The 27,866-nt window shown below is 37.1% G+C and overlaps 1 protein-coding gene across 1 annotated transcript in view; it reads right to left on the reverse strand.

Moving 5' to 3' along the window:
• LOC119539198 (mediator of RNA polymerase II transcription subunit 12-like protein) overlaps positions 1-27,866 on the reverse strand; it is a 129,417-nt gene that overhangs the window by 56,403 nt on the left and 45,148 nt on the right. Inside the window, exons 2-4 of the mRNA XM_037842514.1 lie at positions 23,315-23,419; positions 19,463-19,654; positions 14,790-14,949 (exon numbers count right to left, since the gene is read on the reverse strand). Coding sequence (XP_037698442.1) covers positions 14,790-14,949; positions 19,463-19,654; positions 23,315-23,419 — 457 coding nt within the window. The remainder of the gene's footprint in view (positions 1-14,789; positions 14,950-19,462; positions 19,655-23,314; positions 23,420-27,866) is intronic.

Here is a 27,866-nt window from a genome sequence, read left to right on the forward strand (position 1 = left end):
AGCCCCACCAACAGAAAAACAAAGAAAGGAGAGAGAGATGGAGAAAGGTTCAGTACTAAAGAGATTCAGTATGGGTATATAAAGGACATCAAGAGAGAGGGGGAAAAAGTATATTGACAAACATAAACCAAAGGATAGGACAGTTGATTCAAGAAATGCCTTCACAGTAACAACACTGAATGTAAATGGATTACACTCCCCAATTAAAAGATATAGATTGGCAAAACAGATCAAAAAAAATGAACAATCAATATGCTGCATACAAGAGATTCACCTTAGACACAGGGACACAAAGACATTGAAAGTGAAAGGATGGAAAAAAATATTTCATGTAAGCTACAGCCAAAAGAAAGCAGGAGTAACAACATTAATCTCAGATAAAACAGACTTTAAATGCAAAGATTTTATGAGAGACAAAGAAGGCCACTACATACTAATAAAAGATGAAATTCAACAAGAAGAATAACAATCAAAAGTGTTTATGCACCCAATCAAGGTGCCACAAAATACATGAGGCAAACACAGGCAAAACTAAAGGAAGCAACTGATGTTTCCACAATAATTGTGGGAAACGTCAACACATCACTCTGTCCTATAGATAGATCAACAAGACAGAAGACAAATAAGGAAACTGAAAACCTCAACATCTGATAAATGAACTGGATTAAACAGACATATAGATAGCACATTACATCCCAAATCACCAGGATACACATTCTTCTCTAGTGCTCATGGAACTTTCTCCAGAATAGATCATATGCTGGGACATAAAACAAAGGTTAATAAATTTAAAAAAACTGAAATTATTCAAAGCACATTCTCTGACCACAATGGAATACAATTAGAAGTCAATAACCATCAGAGACTTAGAAAATTTACAATTACCTGGAGATTAAAGAAAACGCTCCTAAACAATCAGTCAGTTAAAGAAGAAGTAGTAAGAGAAATTGCTAAATATACAGAGACAAATGAAAATGAGAACACAACATACCAAAACCTATGGGATGCAGCAAAAGTGGTACTGAGGGGGAAATTTATAGCACTAAACGCATACATTAAAAAGAAGAAAGAGCTAAAATCAAAGAACTAATGGAGCAACTGAAGAAGCTAGAAAATGAACAGCAAACCAATTCTGAACCAAGAAAAGAAATAACAAGGATTAAAGCAGAAATAAATGACATAGAGAACAAAAAAACAATAGAGAGGATAAATAACACAAAAAGTTGGTTCTTTGAGAAGAACAATAAGATTGACAAGCCCCTAGCTATACTGACAAAATCAAAGAGAGAAGACCCAGATAAACAAAATAATGAATGAGAAACGTGACATTACTGTGGATCCTGAAGAAATTAAAATAATTATAAGAGGATACTATGAACAACTGTATGGCAACAAACTGGATAATGTAGAGGAAATGGACAATTTCCTGGAAACACATGAACAACCTAGACTGACCAGAGAAAAAATAAAAGACCTCAACCAACCAATCACAAGCAAAGAGATCCAATCAGTCAGTAAAAAGCTTCCCACAAATAAATGCCCAGGGCCAGATGGCTTCACAGGGGAATTCTACCAAACTTTCCAAAAAGAACTGACACCAATCTTACTTAAACTCTTTCAAAACATTGAAGAAAATGGAACACTACCTAACATATTTTATGAAGCTAACATCAATCTAATATCAAAACCAAACAAAGATGCAACAACAACCAAAAAAAAAAGTACAGGCCAATCTTCCTAATGAATATAGATGCAAAAATTCCCAACAAAATACTTGCAAATGAAACCCAAAGGCACATTAAAAAAATCATACAGCATGACCAAGTGGGGTTCATTCCAGGCATGTAACAATGATTCAACATTAGAAAATCAATGTATTATAACACATTAACAAATCAAATGATCATCTTAACAGATGCTGAAAAAGCATTCAAGAAAATCCAACATCCCTTTTTGATAAAACCACTTTAAAAGGTAGGAATTGAAGGAAACTACCTCAATATGATAAAGAGCATATATGAAAAACCCATAGCCAGCATAGTACTCAATGGTGAGAGACTGAAAGCCTTCCCTCTAAGATCAGGAACAAGACAAGGATGCCCGCTGTCACCACTGTTATTCAACATTATGACAGAGGTGCTAGCCACAGCAATCCAGCAAGACAAAGAAATAAAAGGCATCCAAATTTGAAAGGAAGAACTAAAACTGTCATTATTTGCAGATGATACGATCTTATATCTGGAAAACCCTGAGAAATCAATGATACAGCTACTAGAACTAATAAACATTTAGCAAAGTAGTGGGATACAAGATCAATGCACATAAGTCAGTAATGTTTCTATATGCTAGAAACAAACAAAGTGAAGAGACACTTAAGAAAAAGATATCATTTTCAGTAGCAACTAAAAAAATCAATACCTATGAAAAAACTTAACCAAAGATGTAAAAGACCTATACAAAGAAAACTATATAACTCTACTAAAAGAAACAGAAGGGGACCTTAAAAGATGGAAAACTATTCTAGGTTAATGGATAGGAAGGCTAAACGTCATTAAGATGTCAATTCTACCCAAACTCATCTACAGATTTAATGCAATCCCAATCAAAATTCCAACAACCTACTTTGCAGACTAGGAAAAGCTAGTAATCAAATTTATTTGGAAAGGGAAGATGCCTCGAATTGCTAAAAACACTCTAAAAAAGAAAAATGAAGTGGGAGGATTTACACTCCCTGACTTTGAAGCTTATTATAAAGCCACAATTGTCAAAACAGCATGGTACTGGCACAAAAAGACATATTGATCAGTGGAATCGAATTGAGAATTCAGATAGACTCCCAGATCTACAGCCGACTGATCTTTGATAAGGCCCCCAAAACCACTGAACTGGGATATAACAGTCTTCAACAAATGGGGCTGGGAGAGTTGGATATCCATATCCAAAAGAATGAAAGAGGACTCCTACCTCACACCCTACACAAAAATTAACTCAAAGATCTCAATATAAAAGACAGTACCATAAAACCCCTAGAAGATGATGTAGGGAAACATCTTCAAGACCTTGTATTAAGCGTCCACTTCCTAGACCTTACACCCACAGCACAAGCAACAAAAGAAAAAACAGATAAATGGGAACTCCTCAAGCTTAGAAGTTTCTGTACCTCAAAGGAATTTGTCAAAACGGTGAAGAGGCAGCCAACTCAATGGGAAAAAAATTTTGGAAACCATGTATCTGACAAAAGACTGATATGTTGCATATATAAAGAAATCCTACAACTCAATGACAAAAGTACAGACAGCCCAATTATAAAATGGGCAAAATATACAAAGAGACAGTTCTCTGAAGAGGAAATACAAATGGCCAAGAAAACACAAGAAAAAATGTTCAGCTTCACTAGCTATTAGAGATGCAAATTAAGACCACCATGAGATACTATCTCACACCAATCAGAATGGCAAACAGGAAACTACAAATGCTGGAGAGGATGTGGAGAAACTGGAACTCTTATTCATTATTGGTGGGACTGTATAATGGTTCAGCCACTCTGGAAGTCAGTCTGGCACTTTCTTAGAAAACTAGATGTAGAGTTACCCTTCGACTCAGCAATTGCACTTCTCGGTATATACCCAGAAGATCAGAAAGCACTGACATGAACAGATATCTGAACGCCAATGTTCAGAGCAGCATTATTCACAATTGCCAAGAGATGGAAACAACCCAAATGTCCTTCAACAGATGAGTGGATAAATAAAATGTGGTATATACACACGATGGAATACTATGCGGCAGTAAGAAGGAACAATGTCGTGAAACATATGACAACATGGATGAACCTTGAAGACATAATGCTGAGCGAAACAAGCCAGGCACAAGAAGAGAAATATTATATGCTACCACTAATGTGAAAACTGAAAATTGTAAAGTAAATGGTTTATAATGTAGAATGTAGGGGAACTAGCAATAGAGAGCAATTAATGAAGGGGGAATGATAACCCAATAAGAACAGATTAGCTATCGTGGGTAAATGTGGCATTCTGATAATGCCCAGGATTGACTATGGTCTGTTAACTTCTGGTGGGTATAGCAGGAACAAGTTCACAGAAATGTTGCTATATTAGGTTATTTTCTTGGGGTAGAGTAGGAACATGTTGGAAGCAAAGTAGTTATTCTAGGTTGGTTGTCTTTTTCTTACTCCCTTGTTACGGTTTGTTTGAAATGTTTTTTCATTGTTTTTTTTTTTCCTTTGATATAGTTAATTTAAAAAAGAATTAAAAAAAAAAATTAAAAAATATGCAGAGCCCCCTTGAGGAGCTGGTGGAGAATGCAGGGGTGTTGGGCTTCCCCACCTCGATGGCTGCTGATGTGCTCACAGACACTGGGGACTGGTGGTTTGATGGGCTGAGCCCTCTACCACAGGACTTGCCCTTGGCAAGACTGTTGCTGCAAAGGAGAGGCTAGGCCTCCCTATAATTGTGCCTAAGAGCCTCCTCCTGAGTGTCCCTTTGTTGCTCAGATGTGGCCCTCGCTCTCTAACTAAGCCAACTTGGCAGGTGAAATCACTGTCCTCCCCACTATGTGGGACCTAACTCCCAGGGGAGTAAGTCTCCCTGGCAACATGGAATATGATTCCCGGGGAGGAATCTAGACCCAGCATCATGAGATGGAGAACATCTTCTTGACCAAAAAGGGGATGTGAAAGGAAATGAAATAAGCTTCAGTGGCAGAGAGATTCCAAAAGGAGCCCAGAGGTCACTCTGGTGGGCACTCTTACGCACAACATAGACAACCCTTTTTAGGTTCTGGTGAATTGGAATAGCTAGCAGTGAATACCTGAAACTATCAAACTAAAACCCAGAGCCCTTGAATCTTGAAGACAACTGTATTAAAATGTAGCTTATGAGGGGTGACAATGTGATTGGGAAAGCCATATGGACCACACTCCCCTTTGTCCAGTGTATGGATGGATGAGTAGAAAATGGAGGGGAAAAAAAAAAAAAAAAAAAACGAGCACCCAGTGTTTTTTACTTTGGTGGTTCTTTTTCACTTTGATTTTTATTCTTATTGTTTTTGTGTGTGTGGTAATGAAAATGTTCAAGAATTATTTTGGTGATGAACACAACTATGTAATAGTACTGTGAACAACTGAATGTACGCTTTGTATGACTGCTTGGTATGTGAATATATCTCAATAAAAATGAATTTAAAAAATCATTGTGACTGTAATTAACACAAACTGTATTATATATTTGAATGCGGTTAAAAGGGAAAATTTTAGTTTCTACTTATGATACTAGGGGAATTAAAACACAGGACTATATAACACTAACAATGAAACCTAATGTAAACCATGGGCTATGGCTAATAGGACCTTTATAATAACATTCTTTCATCAGATGTAACAAAGGGTGCCACACTAATGAGAAATGTCAATAATAGGGGGTGTATATGGGAACTCTGTATTTTCTGCATGACTTTCCTGTAAATCTACAACTTCTCTAATAAAAAAATTACTAAACAAATTTTTTTTAAATGTACCATACTTTTGTAACAAATGTACCATACTCATACATTATTAATACAAGATTTAATAATGGGGAAAATGTGTATGTGGGGGGTGGGGAGGGTATATATGAGAACTCTGCACTATCTTCTCAATTTCTCTATATATCTAAAATTTGAATTAAAAAAAAATAATAAATGCATTTATCCTTTGACCATGCAATCCCACCTCTAGTACTCTACCCTGAAAATATACCTCCACAAATACAAAACATCACGTATTTAACTTATTAAAACATCATTTACTCTAACAGTATTAGTAATAGCAAAAGGTTGGAAACATGAAAATATCTATGCATGGTACATCCACACAATGGGGGACTAAGCAGCCATAAAAAGGAATGAAGAATATCTTTATGCAATAAGGATAATCTCCAGGACATATCCTTACGTGGAAAAGGCAAGTTTCCAAACAATATATATATATATACGGCAAGATAAAAGAAGAAATAAAGTATATGCATTCACTTATTTTTATAAAACCAAAAAATGAAAGACCAAATTAGAAACCAATGAAAAATGGTAACATAGGTTGAGGTGAAGTGAATGGTGTGAAAGGATAGATAGAAGCAAAACTTCTGAGTATATCTTCTTATATAGTTTTTCCTTGAACATGTCACAGTTTTACACATTCAAAATGTAAAACTAAATCAAAAAGGAAAAATATCAAACCCTAAAATGAAAACAAACTGAAACAAGGAATCTAACCACAGAGAGAAAGAATCATTTTAAGTGTGACAGATACATTCTAAAGTAAAAAAGAACTATAAAAAAAAAATTAAATTTCACAGTTTTAATGTTTTCAGCAGTACTGGACTGTAATTCTGAAGCCATTATATTTGTAGCAGGACACAGCAAATAAACAAACACATTTGTGTTATAAGAATTCATTTGTTTGATTTTTCATGTAAGAAAAATGAGATGAACATAAAATCAAAGACATTAATAAAAATATTTAATGTTAAATGGAAATGTTAATGATAAATTGGAAATAAGAATATAAACTCACCACATACATCTATACACACATATATATCCATTTACAGGTTCTAGAAGCCATGGCATCCCAGTAGCAATGAACACACACACCACCCATTTTCTGGTTTCTAAATACCATTCCCCACTAGAAAGAACCAGGATTCCTTAGAGAAATGGCTAAGGCCAGGAAACTACAAGGGGAGCCTGGGACACCTTTCTGCAGCAGTAAACAAGGAGGTGCTCTAAGACAAAAGGTATCATGTCAAAAGGACACAAGAGAACGTGAGGGGTCTCCCACTGACCAATTGTGGGACAAACACAAAAAATAACAATAAGTGTACTTGATTGCAAAATACTAAATAATTAATCCATGAGCCTATAACAATAACCAAATCTAAGTTTAAAAAAAGAAAACAACAGGGAAACTCAGTTTTTCACCACTGAGGTACAATTACAACAATCCTTACTCTGAAAATTGATAATCAAAGGAAAAGAACTTGGCATTTACCCTGCCTTTTTAGAGGGAACTATATAATTCATTACAGGTGATGAGAGAAGCTTTTTGTTTGTTTGTTTGTGTTTTAAATACACAAAAGAAATGTCAACACCTTGCCATTCCCAGTAAATTAACTGATTTAGGCTAGATTCAATGGATGCTAAAACTCTTAGATGAGAGATGGTTGGGGAACAGGATACTTACAAGGTCTTCCTCCACAAGGACCCACTCCTTCTACTGGACAATGTTTTTGTTTTTTGTTTTGTTTTTTTAAATAAGTCAGTTACCTCACCAGTTAAAACCTATTTTTTCACATCTAAACAAAGCATAAGTTTAAGCTTACTTAAGCACTTCTGTCCAATCTACAGGGCTATTTTCATAGTCTGCAATGCAGATACTTCCTTTATGACAAATGAGGTATAAGAAACACTGCGACAATGTGGAGGCAATCTTAACTTGAAGCTAAAAATTTGTCTCTGGATTCAAAAAGAGGTGGGATGCAATGTCTTCAAGGACCCAAACTGAAAGTAAGCTGGTCAGCTTACATAAGAACCCAGACTGCCAATTATTTATTTAACAGGCTTATGTTTTGCAGTCCAAATGGCTCAGTGAAGATGTCACAAATTAATTATCCACCATGGAAGAAGGGTAGCTATCTCTTCTTCCTATTTGGGGGGGGGGGGGGGCGATAAGGATAGTGGTTCCAATAGTCAACTAAGAAAAGTCTCATCTGATTCTAACCCTCAACTCACAAAACCTCAGGTGGAACAAAGGAAACAACCGGGAATAAACAGAGCAGTTCCCTGGGTAGTGCAACCATGAAGCACTTTAAGCTTCTGATCTGTATGACCCTCCACCCCGTAATACATCTTCTCACTTCTGATCATACTTAACACCCAGTAATTTCTAAGCAGAATTAGAGCTATTGATCTTGAAAGCAACTCCATCTTCCCCCTGTTTCTAGAGCCCCCTGGGCTTGGCTTTGCTCTACCTGCTCCCACAGCACCCGTGAGAACAAGAGTTCCAACTCCTCGGATGGCACCCACACACAAGCCCTGCAGGCTGCATCCTGCCAGCACCTTTCCTCCTGGTGATGCTTGTTGCTTCCAGAGGCCCAGACAGACCCACAACATGCACATCCCACCAGCAACCATTGCCTCACAGTGGGGAGGAAAGGACAAGCACTTTCTAGTGAGATGAGCCTGGGTATGAACCCAGCTCCATTACAACAGCAAGTTACTTAACTTCTCTGAGGCTCAGCTCCCTCACATGCAAAATGGAATAATTAAATCTACATTGCCAGGTTGTTGTAATGATCATAGATAATGTCTGTAAAGTTCACAGCACAACGCACAAAATAATCAATAAATACTCGGTGGCAATAACAATAGTTGTATAGCAGTTGTGGCAATACTACAACTAATGCTATTAATAGTTTATAGGTACTGGGCACTTACTGTGGGCCAGGCACTTTAAAGGTATTTACTCATTTCATCCTTAGAAGGTACTGTCATCATCCCCATTTTTACAGCTGAATAAACTGTATTTATTGAGGGAGAGGATTATAGCAACAAGAATGATAATAATAATAATATTATTAGGGAACCCAAGAATTCCACTTTGGCCAAAAAAAGCCTTTACATACCCCTCCATCACTTCCCTACTGGTAACTGATGCTCAAGCTGAAATACACAGCTAGTATTTGTTGTTCTACAAACAAGTCAAACTATTTAATGGCCACGTTTTTTTGCAGACACCATCCTTCTATCTGAAACACCCTTCCTCACATCCAACCTCTCCTCCATTCTGTCTTCCTGGGAAAATGCCTCTGCTTCAAAACTACATTCAAAAGTCACTTTCTCTGTGACTCTTCCTGGACAAACCAAATTCCCTCAACGACTTATTCCTTGGGACTTCCTCTACATTTTATTCATTTAAGTATCAGCTCTTCCTTCCTCCTTTTAATATTTGGACTGTTTGGACACACACACCCACCCCAAAGTGTGAGCACTTAGGGGCAGTGACTGCACCCCCGCCCCCATCCCCACTGACCAGCACAGTGCCCAACAAAGGCTTCAGTACCTAGTCTGAACACTTTTCATGAAGGGCTTTGTGTACCCATATGTGCCTCAGTTTCCTCATCTGTGAAATGGATATAAAGTATCCCTTTCACAACAGTACCTGAATAATAAATGAGCAAATCTTCCAAATATACATAGAAGACAACAATTATTTACTAATGAAGTGGGGGGGGGGGGGTTACATCATACCACAGTAACCCTGGTACAGGGCCAGGCCCTGGACTCAGCAGCACACCAATGGACCTCACTCAAGCTAAAAAGAAACAAAGCCTAGTGCCCAGTGGTAAGGGGGTAATGCATCCCTTAGGCTGAAAACCTTCAAGTAAATGGGATCATTTACCCAGTGCACATCAGAAGAGCCCTTTCAACCGAGGAATGCAATGAACACTATAATCCTGCTTATAGCAGTGCCTGGGATTCCACAAGCTCTCAAGAAATGCTAACTGTTACAGTTACATCAATAATGGATAGTAAATACCATAGTTCTTATTTGGTTCAGCAATAGTAAGATTCCTCACAGGGGAAATTCCTACAAATAAATGTGCAAAGCTCTGTGTTCTTTACTATCAAGTCATCATTCCTAACCTGTTCAAATGTTCCCTTCTCCTTCATTATATAACTCAATGTGAGTTTTTGTTTTTAAGTATTAGCTAATGTCTTTAAAATGCTTTTCTGTGGTGAGCTCAAAACATTTAAGGCAGCTAAATGTTCTTGTTCTCTTAAAAACGAAACTTAATTCAACTCTAAAAATACCCGAAACCAAATATATATTATTTCTGGTGTACTTTCCCTAGAGTCTGCAACACATCTATTTGATAGCATTTTCTAAACATCATGTCCACCTATAACCTCCTCCTTTATTTTTGTGTTTTTTTCAGGTCCCATAAGGATGAAGAATTCCAATCTCTTCCTTCAAGCTTCCCTAATTCACCTATTTTTCAAATCTCTGGCTGGATGTTGAGATTTGCTCAAGTCAAATATTTCATTGCCCTCAAAATTACACTGACCCCTCATCCATAAAGCCAAGGCCCCATTCCTTTCACTTGTCGGTACACAGTGTACTGGGTACACCTTTGCCGGCTGCAAGATCCCCAGGGCAGCAACCCATTTCATCTACATTTTAGATCTGTAACACTTTGCATAATGATAGTGAGGATCTCTGTGTTGCTATGTTTAAAGAATTTACACAACGGTGCCTGCTTCCTTGTTGCTGCTAGCCCACTTAACTTCAGAAAAAACTCCGTTCATTAAAATCAAATAGCAGTACTTTACAGTTCTGTTCCAACGCTGAATGTGGGGACTGAAAATAAAACATATGTTTCTATTACAAAGGAATAAAAGTCATTTCCACTGAAAACACTTTACAAATCCTAACAACAATCATCAAGACAACGGAAGTCATAAAACCAGTGCCAGAAAAGGGTGACACTCGACAGTCAATCTTGCCCCAAACGTGCTGAATGACTTTTTTCACTATCAAAGCCAGTACACAGAACCTATTACTACAAGTTAATCTGCTGAAGTGTATGTGATGTAATCCAATTCAATACATATACATTTGTATACTTGCTTGACTGTATTGCTTGCTTCGGGTATGAAACTTGCTACACTATGGCTATGTCTACACAGCCAAATGTGCTGTACAGTTTGCTTAAAGAAGCTAAAGAAAGTTCTGAAGACTAAGCAAAGAATAAGAGGTATCAGGCATAACAGGGTAATATAAGACCAGGTATTTGAAAACATTTGCTCATTTCATCTCAAATGTAATGCCAACTTTGTATTAAAAGAAATACCTAGGAATATAAAGAGAGGAACTAGGTATTTACATAGTCCCAAAGTGCCTCCCCCTAAGTTATATTCATTTCAAAGGAGAAAATGGTAACTTAGTGAAGAAATCTGGTAGATACCACCTTAACAAAACGATCAAATTGTCACTACCAATATTGTAACATGATATGGTGTACTGGGACTTTCACAGCATTACTTCCATGATATTCCTACCAAAAGTGCATAACCTAAATCTAATCATGAGGAACTAGACAAATCCAAATTAAGGGACATCTTATGAAATAACTGGTTTGTCCTTTTCAAAAATATCAACATCAAGAAAGAAAGGCTAAAGAACTACCCCAGATTAAAGAAGACTACTGAAACATGAGAGCTAAAGGCAACATGGGTCCCAGATAGGAACAACAGTGAGAGGACTGGCATCTCGAGAGACTAAGCACTTTGCTTCAAGCCACCCGGGCACTTAGTGACAGAGCTAGGAACAACTAAAGTCTAAAGCTCTTTCTGAAATGCTAAACCAAAAAGGTCAGGGGTGAGCTCCTAAAATTCATGTATTTCAAAAAATTTTTATTTTTAGTCTAAAGCTTTTTTTTTTTTTAGATCAGAATTTATATACCCTACCCTGAGAAATAGTACAGTAGGCACTTGGCCTCCATGGATTCAACATTCACAGCTTTAAATATACACGAATAACTATCGACTCATGAACTACAATACTATGTAAATAAACTGAGCTAAAAAATAGCATCATGTGGCCTGTGTAGGAGGAGAAAACACAGGCAATGAGTGAGACTGGTCAGCCATCCATGGTGACTATACAAATAAAAATTTTTGGCATGGGGGAAGTGGGAGTAACTCCTCCCTCCCCAGAAACCAACTGGCCACCCTGATAAGGAAACCAATGGTAAAAGTAATGAATCCAAGAAGTTGTCCACAATGTTCTTAGCCAGAAACTGGAGCTATACTTCTCTCCATGTAGTAAGGGAAAGCATATGGTCTTGATGATACATTTATACTTGGCTATTCTGAAAACTCACGGTATATATTCTTTGCAAATGATAAAGATCTATCAGGTTTTTGTCTGAAAAATGAACATTTTCTAATCTTCAGTTAGCAGAATCATTCCTGCATGATCATCCTTTTTTGCATTTTTTGGTAAGAGTTAAAATCAGATTAAAGAGAACATCAAGGAAAACGTTGACAGGAACAAGTTATAAAGGAAATATGAAGAGAACATAAGGAATGGAGGAGTTGACTCTCCACTGGCGCTGGTGATACTGGAAGTTTCCAGGATTACAAACTAGGGAAATAAAATACATACATATATCTCCCTCACACAAACATACCACATAAATGCTTCAGGCCTAATTATTCATTTATTTATTTTAAAAAGTACTGAACCCCTGCTGTGTGCCAGGTGCTTCCCTAAGCACAAGATCCAGCACTGAGCAAATCTGGCAAGGTTTCTCACGGAGTATTCGTTGTAGCTGGGAGTCGTTGGAAATAGGCGGTCAATAAATTAATATAAAATATAATATCAGGTGGTATTAAAAGCACGAAGAAAAATAAAGCAGCAAAAGGAGACAGAGTGATGGGAGATGGTATATGGGGTGGAATGGTCAGAGAAGGCTTCTCTGAAGAGGTGCCATTTGAGCAGAATGCAGTGGAGGGAGGCAGCAGGCCACAGAGTATCTGTGGGTGGGAGGGAGAACAGCACCCACAGGTCAAGACCCTGAGGTCAGAACGTATGGAGAACACAGGTGTCAGCTGAAGGTCGTGACACCTGGGTGAGAACAGGATTAAAAAGAGTCCACTATCATAGCACAAGCTGGGACAGCGTAGCAGCATCGGAAGTAGGAATAAGGTATCAGATTCTGTTTATATTTTGAAAGTAAAGCTGACAGTACTGCTGAGAGACTGAATAGAGAGTTTTAAGAGAAAAAAAAGCCCAGGATGACAATATGGTTCCCGGCCTTACCCACACAGTGACTGGATATATCACTTACCAAGAAACTCATTCCGAGGAAGGAATGAGTTTAGGAATGGCGAGAAATGGGGACTTGGATTTTATATACATTAGGTTTCAAATGCTTATCAGTCACTAAAGGGGAGGTGGCTAGTAAACAACTGGTTGTCCAGGTTCTGGGGAAAAGTATAAATGGATGAAATACATATACGTGTACATATATAAAGGCTAAAGGAAAGAAATTTCAAGAAGGAAGGGAGGGAGAAGAGAAAATTGAACATTTTATTGTATCTACTTCTGTACCATCTGTAAATTTTGTAATGAGAATGTACTGTTTTAATAATAAAGAGAGGCATTTCTTTTGTTTCCATGCCAGATAAAAGAATAAGCTTAGGAGGGGAAAAAATTAAACACAGAAAAAGATAGAGGTAACAAAAGACTACAGTGAAAACCACTCAGAGACAAACATTGTTAAAAATATTTCCTCCCAATTTTCCCCATGGACATTTATGAATATATCCAGTACAGGTTTTGTTTTTTAAATACAGTTCATTTTTGTTTATTTGAACACACATGAGATACTATCAAATTCAAGGTGGCAGCCACAGAATTCAGAACACTTTTTTTTATTTAAGTTGTCATACTTTCAGAGTGGGCTCCACCCTCCAGGTCATCAGGGACCCCTACCACTCCCAGCCACTTTACACCCCAGCTCACCAACCTAGGGTACTGCCCAGTGTCAGGACACTGGCACTTTCTATCCCTGTTCCTCAGAGCTCTGTGGTTAGGTTCTCCCTCATAAGCATTTTTCATACCATAAAAAATTATCTGCACAACTAACCTTTAAATGGACATCTTTATATATAACTCTCTATTCACTTTTCTAGTTTATCATCATTTCTTTTCTAAAGCATATCTGAGCATCACCTCAAGGAGTCACTGTCTAGTCACCAACAGAAGTGAAAACTGACTAAAAAGAGTTTCCTCTCAGTTCATTCAGCAAATACCTACCATAAGTCACATCATTCTGGACACTGGGAACTTGGTAGTGAATAAGGCAAAAACCCTTTTATTTTAGCATATGTGGATGGATACAGGGAGGGAAGGAAAGCAATTGACACAAACATTTTTAAAAATAATTTCAGGCTGTGAAAAGTGCTTTGAATAAAACAACACACGAGAACATAGCAGGGAGGAAAGGGGAGAAGGAATGCTTATCTAGCCAGGTGGTCAGAGAAAGCCTCTGAGAAAAGAACATTTGAGCCAAAGTCTCACTGAAGAGAAGAGACATGCAATTATCTCAGAGGAGAGCCACCCACTTAGGGGGACAGCAAATGCAGAAGCACCAAGAAGGAAATGAGCTGACCTGTTGAGAGGGAGAGAAGCAAGGCAGTGTGGCTGGAACACAGTCGGGAGAAGCGCAAAACCATGGATGGCCTAGTTGGCCACTGTTAGGAGTCTCGATTTTTATTCTAAGTGTAATAAGAAATTATTGTAAAGTTATAAATAGGGTCATGATATAGGGATATGACCTGAATTAGGCTTAGAAATCACTCCGGTTATTGTGTGGAGACTAGAATGTAAGAAGCAAAAGTAAAAGCACAAAGATCAGGAGGTTCCCACTATATCCAGACAAGAGGTGACGGAGGCTTGACATAGCATTTTAGAAGTTGTAATGGTGAAAAGTGATCAGATGCAAGATACATTTTGGAGATACTATCGATATGACTTGTTGACGGAATCAGGATCTGGGGACTGGGTGAACAAGGATAAGCTCCTCCATCCACACCACAAATGACTTTTGGCCTCACCCTGGGCCTCCTCAGTACTCACCAGACTGGGTTGTGGACAGAGGAAACAGGCAACAATTATTTTCAGAATTAATAATGAAATGTAAAATATATTATACTGCCTCACTTACCCAAATTAGGATCAGTAGCCTGACGTTTCTTGATTTTGGCTTCAGAAATAGCAGAATAATAGGCACAGGTCATCTTTATCAGCCACGTTGCTCGAACCATTGGCACTGAATATTTAGCTAAATATGCAAAAACATCCTCTTTTTTACTAAGAATGGGAACCTAAAAAGAAATAACATTTATTATGGTCATACAGTCTGTTCATTACTAGAAACCTAAAGAAAGGGAAAGCAAAGGAAAGAGAATGCAAGTAAACACATTAGCTACTTGCTATAGGAAAGTAGAAAAGTATACCACAGATACATTTTCAAACATTATAAATGTAAAAAATGTAAAAAATAAATAAATATTTATTTATTTTTACATGCAGTTAAAATAAATAAATATATATTATATAAATAGATGGAAGATTTTAGGCAAATTTTCATTAAGAAAAAATGAATCAAACCTATGTTTGGCACATTGGTAAAAGTTTCATCTGTTGTGCTTTCTTCTTTATAACAACAAATTATTTTCAAATTCAGATGTTGAAAGCTACTCATCTTATCAACAAAGGGGAAAATAATTTCATGACAGTTCTCCAGAGAGTACATTTCAAAACTGGAAGGGACAGTTCAAGTGAAAAACTGTCTCCACTCTACATTTGATCAAGGAACACCTTTCGTATAAAGCTTTCTGACTTCAACATTTCATAAGAATAACAATCTCCAGAAAGCTTCTAAAAGTGCCTTTAACCCAAAATTTAAAATAGAGGCTAAAATGATGGATCAGCAAATCTGCCTAATAAACAGTGAGCCAGAAATAGCTAGGTAATTAATTCACTGGTTCAAAGTAGGCACTTGAGGCACTTAATTATTTCTTCTAGACCACAAAGATACTATTTAGCAAATTAGTATCCCAATGTACCACTGAATAGTTTGAAAGAGTTAATTCACTCTCCTAGAATCCCTTTATAAATATCCTAGGAAAAGCATATTCGCCTATGCGATCTATTCAATTTATGAATACAGGGGGAAATCGTTAACAAAGAGAATATTAGCTGTGATGCATCAGAATGCAAGTAGTGAGACAGACAGAGAGGGACACACGTGAACCAGGGATGAGCTCCTCTGTGCTCCATTCCTGGCCCTAGTCTGTTTGATTTAATGCAATGCTCCCAAGTCTTTCATTTATAAACTGTCATAACAAGCCTATCCACCTTATGGGGTGGTTGTAAGGTAAATCAAAATCATAACCATTGTTTTTTTATTGCCAGTTTCAAGGATTTCTCCCCACCAACCAAAGTGTTTACAAGCTATGGACTTGACCCCCTGCCTCCGAGGACCCAGACATCACAACCACTGACATCAAGAAGCCTGGTATCTCTGCCCCAAGCTCTTATTGGCCAAATGTATTTTGCATTGAAAATCTAGGCTTCAAACCAGCTCATTGAGTCTTATAGCATTCATGACATTTTTCTCTTAGTCATGTCTTCATTTATACAGAGTCTGCATCATGTTACAAATTGACTATTCACACATTTGGTACAGTGATCCTAGAATTAAAAGATAAGCGTTTTTTGAACATGGCCCCTTAAAAGCAAGCTGTTTCATCTGGTTCTTAAAGAAACATCAAACCGTTCCAATGCTAAAGGAAAAGCTGCCTAGGTTGGACCTTGGGATGCAGTGTGTCCATATACTGTATTTTATTAGCAATTTAAGGACTTTTGATCATGTACAGTTCTTGCCTTGGGTGCTGACTTTAAAACATAACCCCCACAACAGAGGCAATTATACTGCACAAACATAACTAAAAGGGAGATGAAAGTCACTTAGGCTAAAGCTATAAGGTTTTCTCTTCCTGCAGACCATGGTGATACCTTTTAACAAGAAACCTTCATGAAAATGCAGCCAACAAGACACATCCTTCACAGACCTTAAGGCTGTGGGTTTACTGACTATTGTGTAAGCCAGGGTCAGGAAAAGTATGGGCTTAAATATTTAGTCCAAGACCTGAGCTGCTGTTTTTCACTAGGACATACAGTATGTTATCAGTGGGTAAAACTTTAACTGTCAAGATCAGGTTTTCTCTCATCCAAATATACCAAAAAGTTACAAGATGACGGCTTAAAAAAATGGGCAAACACAAAGTAAAGTCAGTGTTTCCAAAGAATCATTACCAATAGATGCCTACAAAATTTCTTCTGAACAGCAATTGACAGGACGGAAAAAAAAACTGAACATGTTCAGATGAAATAGCAAACTGAGCCACAAGTCTTACTTTAACAGCACAAGGCAAACCTTTAAGCTCACTGCTCCTAAGAGATCTGTTTGACTCAAATCAAGGCCTTAAGAATTCAGAAGAACGACATATGTGAAGGAAGTTATTTAATTAAGGAAGAAGACATATATTGATGGTTTTTTTAAGTCTGTAATTTCGGCCAATTCGGGGAGGAAAACCTTTTACACAGACTAAATAAAGTATGACTTCCTACAGTGATGGGTTGCATTTTCAGTGAAGATACCATCTGACTCTAACTTGTAACCTATGCAATCACCTACCAGCTGTTTGGTTTCTAAATCAAGCTAGAGCTGCATCTAAATACCAGAAGAAAACTAAGACACCTAGCATGTGCTGATTTTCCATCAACAAAAGGGCTGCCCTCCTACCACCTTCCACATTGGATACACACTACCTTCAGCATCCTTCTATTTGCTTAGCAGGGCTAGAGGCGCATGGAAATGCCATAACCACAGCAATCAAAGTCACCTGAAGTGAACATGTGATGACTAGTGAACTGTTCAAAAGCTAGAAGGATATCCCTAGAGATAAGAAGTCTCCATTTTCTAAATCCAAGCTACAACCACAATCAAATTAAAAGGCTCTTGATGGGCCATTGTTGACCTCTTTGTGGCTAAAGAGCACTATTGTAACAGAAAACCAGGTCAAGAAACCTGATCCATCCCTTACAGGACAATATTTTGAACTCTAGATCAGAGCTGGAAGATGACCTGGGATCTCAGCTGGAAAAATCAAGGTTTTGTGCCCTGTGAGATGACACAGAAGAACACAAGAAATTAAAGAAGAAACATTTAAACTTTTTTTACATGAAGAACATGCAGAGATTGCAATCCTTTACCCAACAGTGAAAGAGCTTTTGCCACCTCAAGAGGATGATAAGCTGGGTGGAGGGAAAGAACACTTGAAATGCCCAAGAAATGAATACTTTATATATTCAATGGTTTTATAAAGAAAATATCTTTACCTTTGCAAAGAATGAATGTCAGGGCTTACCTGAGGAACACCTGACTTGGCCAGAGGCAGCTCCTAATAAAGAAAGAAGAACAATGGCTAATATACCACACCATAATTCATCTCCCTCCTAAAAGATGAGAGACCACTACATCCCTAAAGCAAGAGCATCAATTCCTCAGCAGTATTCACTTTCAGGAAGCATCCAAAAAAAAATGTATTCTAAAGACTTATTAAAAGAAAAATGTAAAAAAGAAAGATATCAGGCTGGCTACAAGGGAGTTGAACACAGAGGAGATGTACTGTTAGTTGAAAGCCATCAGATACGGAAATGCGCCCTTTGACTTAAACGGCCTTCAGATACAATTCCTCGTCCACACAGGGACCACAGAGTAAATATTCACCAGTGAGGGGAAAAAAAAAAAAATGCTACACAACTGAGCTTGTGTGAAGACAGTGACACTAACTGAGTGGTAAGAAGTAGTTATGCTGAATGTTGCACTTTTTAAGGATTTCAGGTGCCTTAAACCACTGAAATCTATGAAAGGTAACACAATGCTTTGACATAAGGCAAAATAAAGCCAAAGTAAGTTACAGGCACAATTTACCAAGAGCTTATTTAGACAGCAAACAAGCAAATACACAAAGGAGCGCTCTCTAAATTGGTCCTGTGCCGAGCTGGTTACTGAAAACAAAACATAAGGAATAGAAGATAGGAATCCCTAAAACTAAGGGGTTTCGGAGGAGAGAAGACAAGACCCATGTGATTATCTGAAAAGTGTACAGGAAGTCAGAGATCAACACTAAAATGGGAGGTTTTTAGCTTCTTACATAAATCTCAAAGGATAGTTTATTTTATTTGGACCCTACAATTGTTGTACTTGTGTACCATTTCCCATTTCAGGAAACTGATCAAAGGTAATAGATTTTTAAACAATCTCCCTCCTACAAAAATGCTGGAAGCTATCAAAAAGGCCTGCCCATTTTGTACTAAAACATTTTCAAACACAAAGCACACATAGAATCACAATCTTAATCTCATTTGGTAGGAAAGAGAATTACCTTGAAGCATGAAGATGGTTACTTTTTAAAGACAAGAAATAACCACAAAGCAAGAATCTCTTTAACATCTTAGACTTCCTGGCCTAAGAAAACTGAAAATGTAACAGAAAAAAAATGAAAACTTACTACCTGTTCTTGATTTAAAAACTATGTCTCTTTAACGACCACACAAACTGCTTCCTGTGTAGAATGTTTAGGTTTAATCTTAGCCACCACATGCAATCAAAATAAAGGGGAAAATAGTATATATGCAGAACACATTAGAGGCAGTATACCTGGTCTGGGAGAAGACTGGGGGAAAGAAATACATACTTGAATGTTATCTCAAACATCTTCACTTTTATATGATAATATTTAAAACAATGTAAGAAACACTTAATACCTTTTTTGCCAAAATAGCAAGTGGTTTATTTCCTGCTAAATCAGAGAACCAACTATGAATTGCACTCTGGGATCGAGCAGTAACCAGCCAATAATTATCTTTAGCATTAACTTGTGGTTTCTTCTTTCCAGTGTCCTGGAAAGTGTTAAGCTTTAGTTTCTCAGCTAAAATGCTGCTAAAATAAGCTCCAATCTGTGGAAACAAGAGGTAAAAAAAAAAAAAAAAAAAAAAAAAAGGAAAAGCATAAATACAATACTCAAATATCTTAGTAATGCATATTAATATTTTATCTTTATTATTTTAATTGAAAATCATCATATAGCCCATCACAAAAAAAAAAGGCAATTTAAGTCCTTGAAACCAAGAGTTGTGATTTCCTTATATTAACGTGATGCAAAAATTCACAATTACCTTTGTTCCATTAACAAGTAGTTCAAGAAAAAAAGAAGAGCCTTTGAGAATCTCTGATGAAATTAATTACATCCTGAATAAATTTCAGGAGAATGAGTTCTGCTTTAATCTTCAGCTGTACTTTCTCCTTTTTCATATCACACACCCATTTGGAAAGAGAATATTTGCCTGAGAGCTGTCACATACAAGAGCAGAAAACCTAGTAATCACAAAGTAATAATTCTTTGTCTTGTTTCATCTTAATAGCACATATTTTTGGTAAGGAAACTCTGTGTTTACCCTCAGTGCTTTTAAAAAGAGTCTAAAGAAATTTATTTAAATGGCAAATTACAAAAGGTTCAATTAAATTAGTTATTCAACATTTTTTGATTGAACTGCCAATTTCATAAGTACCAGCATTTCAAGCAAAAGCCAGTTTTACCTGCTCTGAATGGGGCAAAGTGGCAAGGAGAGCTTCTGTGAATTACTGTGTCATTTTCAAATTAACCAAATTAAAAGAAGGAGAAGGGAGGGAGAGAAAGACAGGAAAGAAGGGACAAGAAAAAATGAGAATAAATAGCTAAAAATTAAGGAATCTATAGAAAACCTGCTGGAATTGTCAAGAATCCTATGAAACATCATATTTCATCCCCTGGGAAATCTCTAATAATTTGAAGCTGTAAGCAATTTCTAACAATACCCCAAAAAAGCTTAGCAAACAGTGGCAACCATGATTAAAATAAAATATCCAACCTGTTGAAGCAAAATAAGAATCATCACCATAGTTAAAACTCCTGAGTTGAACAATTAGCCTATAGGCTGGAACACAGTTGTAAGCAATCAGCCAAGTTTACCTACCCAGGTGAAAAGCTGGTACAATTTTTTTTTTTTTTAATGAAAACTGGCATTCCTTGATTTTTTAAATTTGTGTACCATTTTTTTTAAAATCTGTTTTGGTGTCTTAGTGTTATAGGGTAATAAAAATTAGAATAATTAGAAAAAGAAAAGGAGTCTGGTCTTTTTTTTTTATCTTTTTTTTTTTTTTTGGTTTTAAACAAACTTCATTGTATTTTTTTAAAAGCAAAAGTCTGCAGAATGTCCAAAGTAAATGCAAAATTTTAAGCAAAATCAGTTGTTGGGAATCAAGAAGCCAATGGCAGTCATGTGTTTAATTTTATATTTCTCAATTGATATTTGGTCTTTGCAACAAGGACACAAAATACCTACTTCTGCAGATTCTTTTATATTCAAACAGTATCTTATTTGCAATTCTGCAGCAGCTTTTTAATAGAATAAACAAAGGTATAAAAATTTTTAAAAAGAAAAAAATTGTTTTATAATTTCACTATCTTCCATGTACTTAATAATAGCAATGGAACATGGTGATATTGCAAATATGTTTTAATTTCTGCTAACAAATCTCATGAACACACACATGCTATAAACAAAGTCAAAATTCCTAAGAAAGTAACAGAGGAAAACTGATTATGGATTTAAAAAAAAAAAAAAAAAAAAAGTGATCACAACATGCAATTTTATTGTAACAGCTATATATTCTCATTTTTCCAAAATCAAAAAAATATATATAAGAGTAAAGGTGCTCATTCTCAAGTCCTCAATGCCTATACCTTCAAGTAACCACTTCGATTAATTTGTGTATCATTTCAGTTTATGTGAATACACATGAGCAAACACAAATATATTATTTTTCTTGTAAATATAGCTCATTATGCACACTTAGCAAATGTCTGAGAGCTTCTGTATCAGTACATCGATGGCTACCTTATTCATTTTATAACACATAATAACGTACTGTATGGATTCCACATTTTATTTTATCAGGCCCCTGTTAATGGACATTTGGAGTTTGTTCCAATGATTTGGTATTACAAATCACATTTAAAGAACTGCCCTTTACATCTGTTATTTCATCCATGTGCAGGCATAGCTTTAGGACAAATTTCTGAAATGTGAATTACAAATCACAGACGTATGTTTCTGCAATTTTAATACATATTGCCAAATTGCCCTCTATAAAGTTTATACCAATTTGTACTTCTTCAAACAAAGTACAAGAGATAAGGTTTAATTTCAAAGCTATTTTGAAAATAATTCATTTGAAAATGTGAAAAAATTTTAAGGGCTACACTGTATTTCCTATATTCCACATTTATAAGGTCAAATTCTTCGCAGAAGGCTTTCAATCTTCGAGTAAACCTCACAGGAAGGGGGGTAGCAGTAGAATTGCAATGGGAGTTATTTTCATTTATTAAGTTATTTAAATTGACATAAAACTGGAAATAATATGGCAGCTGATATCTAAAGACATAAAGCATTTAGACCGCTGACCAAGTAATATACTTCTGGGAATTGACCCTAAGAACGATAGCAGTATGCGCAAATATGACCATACCATCTTTAAAAATAACCACTAAAAAATGGCAACATACCAATTGTTCTATACTGGAAGTTTCAATTATAGCATAAATAAAATAAATTTCATCATATAAATGATGAAATATTATCTATGAATTATCATTAATATGGGTATCTTAGCCACAAGGGATAGTGTTTACAAAATAACACACTGTTAAAAAGCAGAACACAAATCACATATACATAATTTTGGTTGTAATGCAAAGAAAAGTGTATCAGGATTGGAAAAAGACAAAAACAAAAATGAAAAATGAAGATAGACCATTATAACACATTGAATTTAAAAAAGAATCCATGTGTCCAAATTGGTACTAAAAAAGGGGGTGGGAGGGAAAACCTTCTTTACAAAGGAATGCCAACTAATAAATGCATGAGGATGACACTCTTGCAACTACCAATACAATAAATCATTCAGCAAGAATCACCATTTGATAGAAAATCACAGGGTGAAATTTTATTGGCAAATAGGATACCCTTATCACCCTGTAGAGATGTCTAAAAGGAAAAGGTACTTCTACAGTGCAGAGAGATGGCAAACACTGCCTTCACCAAGTGATCAAACTTAGAATAACCAATCGCAGGAAAAACTGACATTACATGCCTTCTGATATGATGCAGTGGGAAGTATGCAATATCATCTGTGCTTTTCTCACCAAAAATGTATCATCTGAAGTCTATCGCAAGGAAATAATCAAATCTAGGATACATGACTAGAATGTAAGACACATACATAACTGACCTTCACTCTTCTAAAATGGCAGTCATGAAAGAAAAATTAAAAAGTGGGGGATGGGGAGGGAAGCGGTACTGTTCTAGATTAAAAGAGAGCGAAGACATGACAACCAGATACAGTGTATGATCCCTGATTGGCTACTGGGGCAAGACAGCTATGCAGGACATTTGGGGGTTATTTTGAACATAGATTGTGGTTTAAATAATACGAATTTATCCACACTAAACATCTATCAAGGCTATCACATACACACACTTTTCCAGAAATTTTAAGAAAAATACAATTAGCATTACCTTTGATGGATTAATTACAATATTTCTGGCTGAACCATGTTCATCTCCAGTGAAGGCCGGCTGATTGTTAAAGCCTTGCTTTACATTCACAGCAGTAAGTTCATCCTGTTCAAGAGAAGGTACGGGTTAACCAGGATATAAAAGCTTCAACTTAATCTGGCATATTGCAGCCTGAATAATGTCTAACTGCAGAAGAGAATTGTTGAAGGGCATACCAAGTCAAAGAAAACAGAAATGGAAGCTAAAAAACTAATATATTCATAACTCTAGAGGTAACTTCCAGTTTATAGGAAATACAGAGACTAGAAGAACAAGTTAACTCCAAGAGGAAACAGACAAATACAGAATGGTGTGAGACATCCTACAAGACAATGGCAAGGGCTCTTCAAGAGGTCAAGCAGGCAGGAGCAGGGGAAGGACAAGACTGTTCAAAGGTATTACAGAAATATAACCATCAAATACCATGCAAGAACCGTGACTGGATCCCAAATTGGGAAGGGGTGGGGGGTGGAAGGAGGGAAGCAGCAACAAAACGCATTTGGGGAAGATTTGGGGAAACATGAATATAGATTAATATCTGGTGATATTACAAATTATTATTAATTTTCTTTGGTGTGATAATTAAGCTTTGGTTATATAGTAGAATGTCCTTATTAAATGCTATTTTCTGAGGTATTTAAGGCTAGTATGTAAAGAGATAAAGTAAATGTGACAAAATGTTAACTGCTGACTCTAGGTGTAGGGTATACAGGTGTTCATTATACTTTTTTTTTTAACTTTTCTGTTAGTCTGAAAATTTTCAACTCAGAAGTAATGAAAAGAAAAAAAGAACAAATACATATATCCCTATATTCTATATAATGCAGATTATCTGTAATGCATATATATATATATATATCCCTATATTATGTTCAAGAAAACTGTCTCACCCAAATTACCCAGTTGCCATGTTGAGTTAAAGACAGAAAACGAACAGTTCCTAGGCACAAGCATTACATTATCACCACACAACACTCTGACCTTCTACTAAAGGAAAGTTAGAGCCTGCAAAGTTCTCTAATACATTTTGGCTCACTTGATCTTTACAACTCGGAGGTAGATGGAGGGCATGTATCTCGATACCTATTTTACAGATGAGAATAGTGAGGCTCAACAAGCCCACGATGCCAGGACAGTAACTGGATAAAGCTAGCACTGAAATCCTATCTTCTAAATCCTACACTAGAAAAAGCAATTTCCATGACGCCACACCATCAGAAAACAAATGCCACAAGAAAATTTGGTCTAAAAATATGTAGCTATAATTCCTACTCTCCTTAAAAAGATCTTCAGGACAGATATTAGAAAACTTTTTTTTCAAGGTCACAAAACATCAAAAATAGCCCGTGGCTTAAAAAAAAAACAAAAGCAAAAAACCTGCCCTGCCCATTTTATCAGTGAGTTATGGAACTAAATCAGACTTCCTGAAGTTCAGAGTTGAAAGAAGAGGGAGAGGTTTGAGTAGAGGAAGGTACACTACGGCACTGCGGTACCTTCTGCTCTCCTCACTCCAAGCCAAGAAACAGTCTTAGTGACAGTTGGGGTAATGGTAGCCAAAGAACAAGAATGAGAATATATGCTTATTCTTCATCAAAGATTGCTGAAATTTTAAAATGAAAAAAATAGATTGATCAAAATCCCTGCTATGATTCATCAGGAAGAATTAGGACAAAATAGTTTATGATATGTACACACCTGACCAAACTCTTAAAAAGGTCACCTTGGCTGAGAACCGAGGTCTCCTGGAAAGGTGCCATGTAACTCTACTTAACTGTGTGTGCTTTTACCAATACCTTGGCGGGCCACTGTTTGGCGGGCTTTCAGAGGACCATGCTTTAGGAAACTTAACTCTATGGTAATCATATCTCCTCAAAACACACAAGGTCACTGAAATCGTGATGTGTGTATCAAAAGCCATCTCAAACTGCTCTCACATTTTCAAATTAATTATGTGAATTGCTTGAAAATCTATGGTGAAACTACATAATGCATATTTTAAGTCAGAAAGGTTTCAGTCAACTTAAAGTGAGTATGCTAACAAAATTTCTGTCTCAGAGCCTAATAATGTAAGGGCATGATGAGCTCATGAATGGAGTAGGAAGAGAAAACTGGATTTCTATCTTTGATTTACCAAGCATATTACAAGAATCATTAATTGAGTAACAGTGTATGTTTTTACTAAAAATATGTTCTGGCTTAATCAAGAGGAAATCTGTGAGGCTTTCAGGAGCAGTTAGTTGCATTTAGTGCTGCTTCATTTTGTATAGTAAACTAACACCAGCTCAGTGGCTAAGCCATATTCGACTGCTAACCACTGACCTGGATAAGAAATGTCCTATACTTAACGCACATGCACACACACCACAGAATCCCCAGAAGAAAAACAAAACATAACCATGGTTATGTGTCTGTCCACCATGTCAGATTTTCCTCAAAGTAGGATTCACAGAGGTATTGTTGAGAGTCTTCAGTTCTAATCATTTTTTTCTAATCTTGCATTCTAAGTTTCAGTAAGATACAGCCAGTATCTTTCCACTTACCACCGCCACTGCTCTCGCCGGCTCAGGGCCACCATCTCATCCTTAGATACATACAGCAATTGGCTCCTAACTGGTTTCCTCGTCACTTCTACCCTTACCCCTGGAAGCCCATTTTCAACACCGCTGTCAGCACGAACGTTTTAAAACTTTAGTGAGATAATGTCACTCCTGCTCAAAACCTGCAATGATTCCTCACTTTACTCAGAATACAAACCAAAGACCCTATGATGGTCTGCGAGTCTCTATGTGATCTGACACATTACTTCTCTGACCTCATCCCTAGCCAGCCCCCTTCACTCACTCTACTCCACACTGGTCTCCTTGCAAATCCTCAGCTATCCCAGCTCCACGTTCTCTAGCCTCAGGGCCTTCGCGCTGTATGTTCCCTCTGGTATCCCCAAGGTCAACTCCCAGACCATCTTAAGTCTTTTCTCAAATTTCACCATCCCCATGAGAAACCTAATAACCCTACTTAAAAGTGGAACCGACCACCCCATTCCCTCTACCCACAGGACTCATAATAATAATACAATGCACCTGTCACCTAAAACACCATTTATTATGTATAGTGTTTGTCTCCCCACTAGAAGGTATTCTATTTTTGTTGAAAGAATAAAAAAGAGAAAGCCTGTTTTGTAAAAATAACATGAGCAATTATATTCTAAGTCATTACTCCAAGCTTTAAGTTTCTGTAATTTCATTTGTCTTTATGCTTAGCTCCATTTAGTCACCCAGACTGGGAGCACTCACCCCTTCAAACTAATGCACCAACTTAAAAAAAAAAATTTTTAAAAACTCCTTGTCCTAGTCTGAAAAGAAATTCATAGATAACCTATCTGTGCCAATATTTTTTTTCTAAAAAATCAATATGATACCCAAACTAAAATTTAAAAAGTAAAAGGAAAGTAAATTACAATAAAATTACTTCAAAAAGTAAATGCTCAGGGACGGCCCAGCCATGATCAAGACAGAGAGTAAGACACTTCAAGTCTCTGTCGCCCACAGAAGCTTTGAACAACCAGCAAGAACTGGCGGAATCATCTTTCTTAGGGTTCCAGAAAACAGTTAAAGGACTGCAGTAACAGGGTGAGTGCAAAATTAAGAAAAAGGCTTCTTAAAAGTGGTAGGGTTTCCTGGTGCCCTAGATGGCCCCTTCCCTCCCCTCACCAGCTCAGCATGAGCTGGCCAGTGCCCCCAGTGCAGATACCTGGTTCCGGTTCCAGAGGAAGCAGAGTGGCCCTTGTGCACATGCTGGGAGCATGTGTGTCTGGCTCAATCTGTCTGGTGGGCGGCCTGAGGGACTCACTATCTCAGCATTTGTAGAAAGCAGCTCAGACAGCTCTCCTACAGAATGCTGGGGGGCGGGGGGGGGGGGGACAGTCAAGTCCTGAGGCCAGGGGCAAGGGATTGCTGACTGTAGTACAAACAGTCAAACTGTGCAGTGCCTGGGACCCTAAGGGGCCCAGTTATAACCTTGGAACAGGGAATTCTTAGGGCCTAGGTGACAAGTGAATGCCTCATGCGAAGAAAGGATCAGGGAGGTCCCTAGCTCTGGCCTGCAGCTATTCTCATACAACCCATTGTGTGGATAAGCCCTGAAGAAGAGCACTTGCACAGGTCAATCAGCAAAGACTGGGAAAGGTGTTGTCTTTTTCACCTTCCTTTTTTATTAGCTCCTGGCATTCAAGGAAACTCCATCACAACACTAGTTTGATAAAAGCTAAAGGAACAGATACTACAGATCTATTTCAGCGATAACATTAAGATATCATAATGCCCAGATTTCAACAAATATTACAAAACATACAAAGAAACAGGAAGTGATGGCTCAGACACAGGAGAAGATTAAAGCATTAGAAACCATCAATGAGAAGGACCAGACCTGGGACATACCAGACAAGATTTTTTTTTAATGGTACTAAATAAGCTCAAAAAGCTAAAGGAAATCATGGACAAAGAACTAAAGGATATCA

This window comes from Choloepus didactylus, chromosome 1, assembly GCF_015220235.1.
Source record: "Choloepus didactylus isolate mChoDid1 chromosome 1, mChoDid1.pri, whole genome shotgun sequence".
NCBI classification, from domain to species: Eukaryota; Metazoa; Chordata; class Mammalia; order Pilosa; family Megalonychidae; genus Choloepus; species Choloepus didactylus.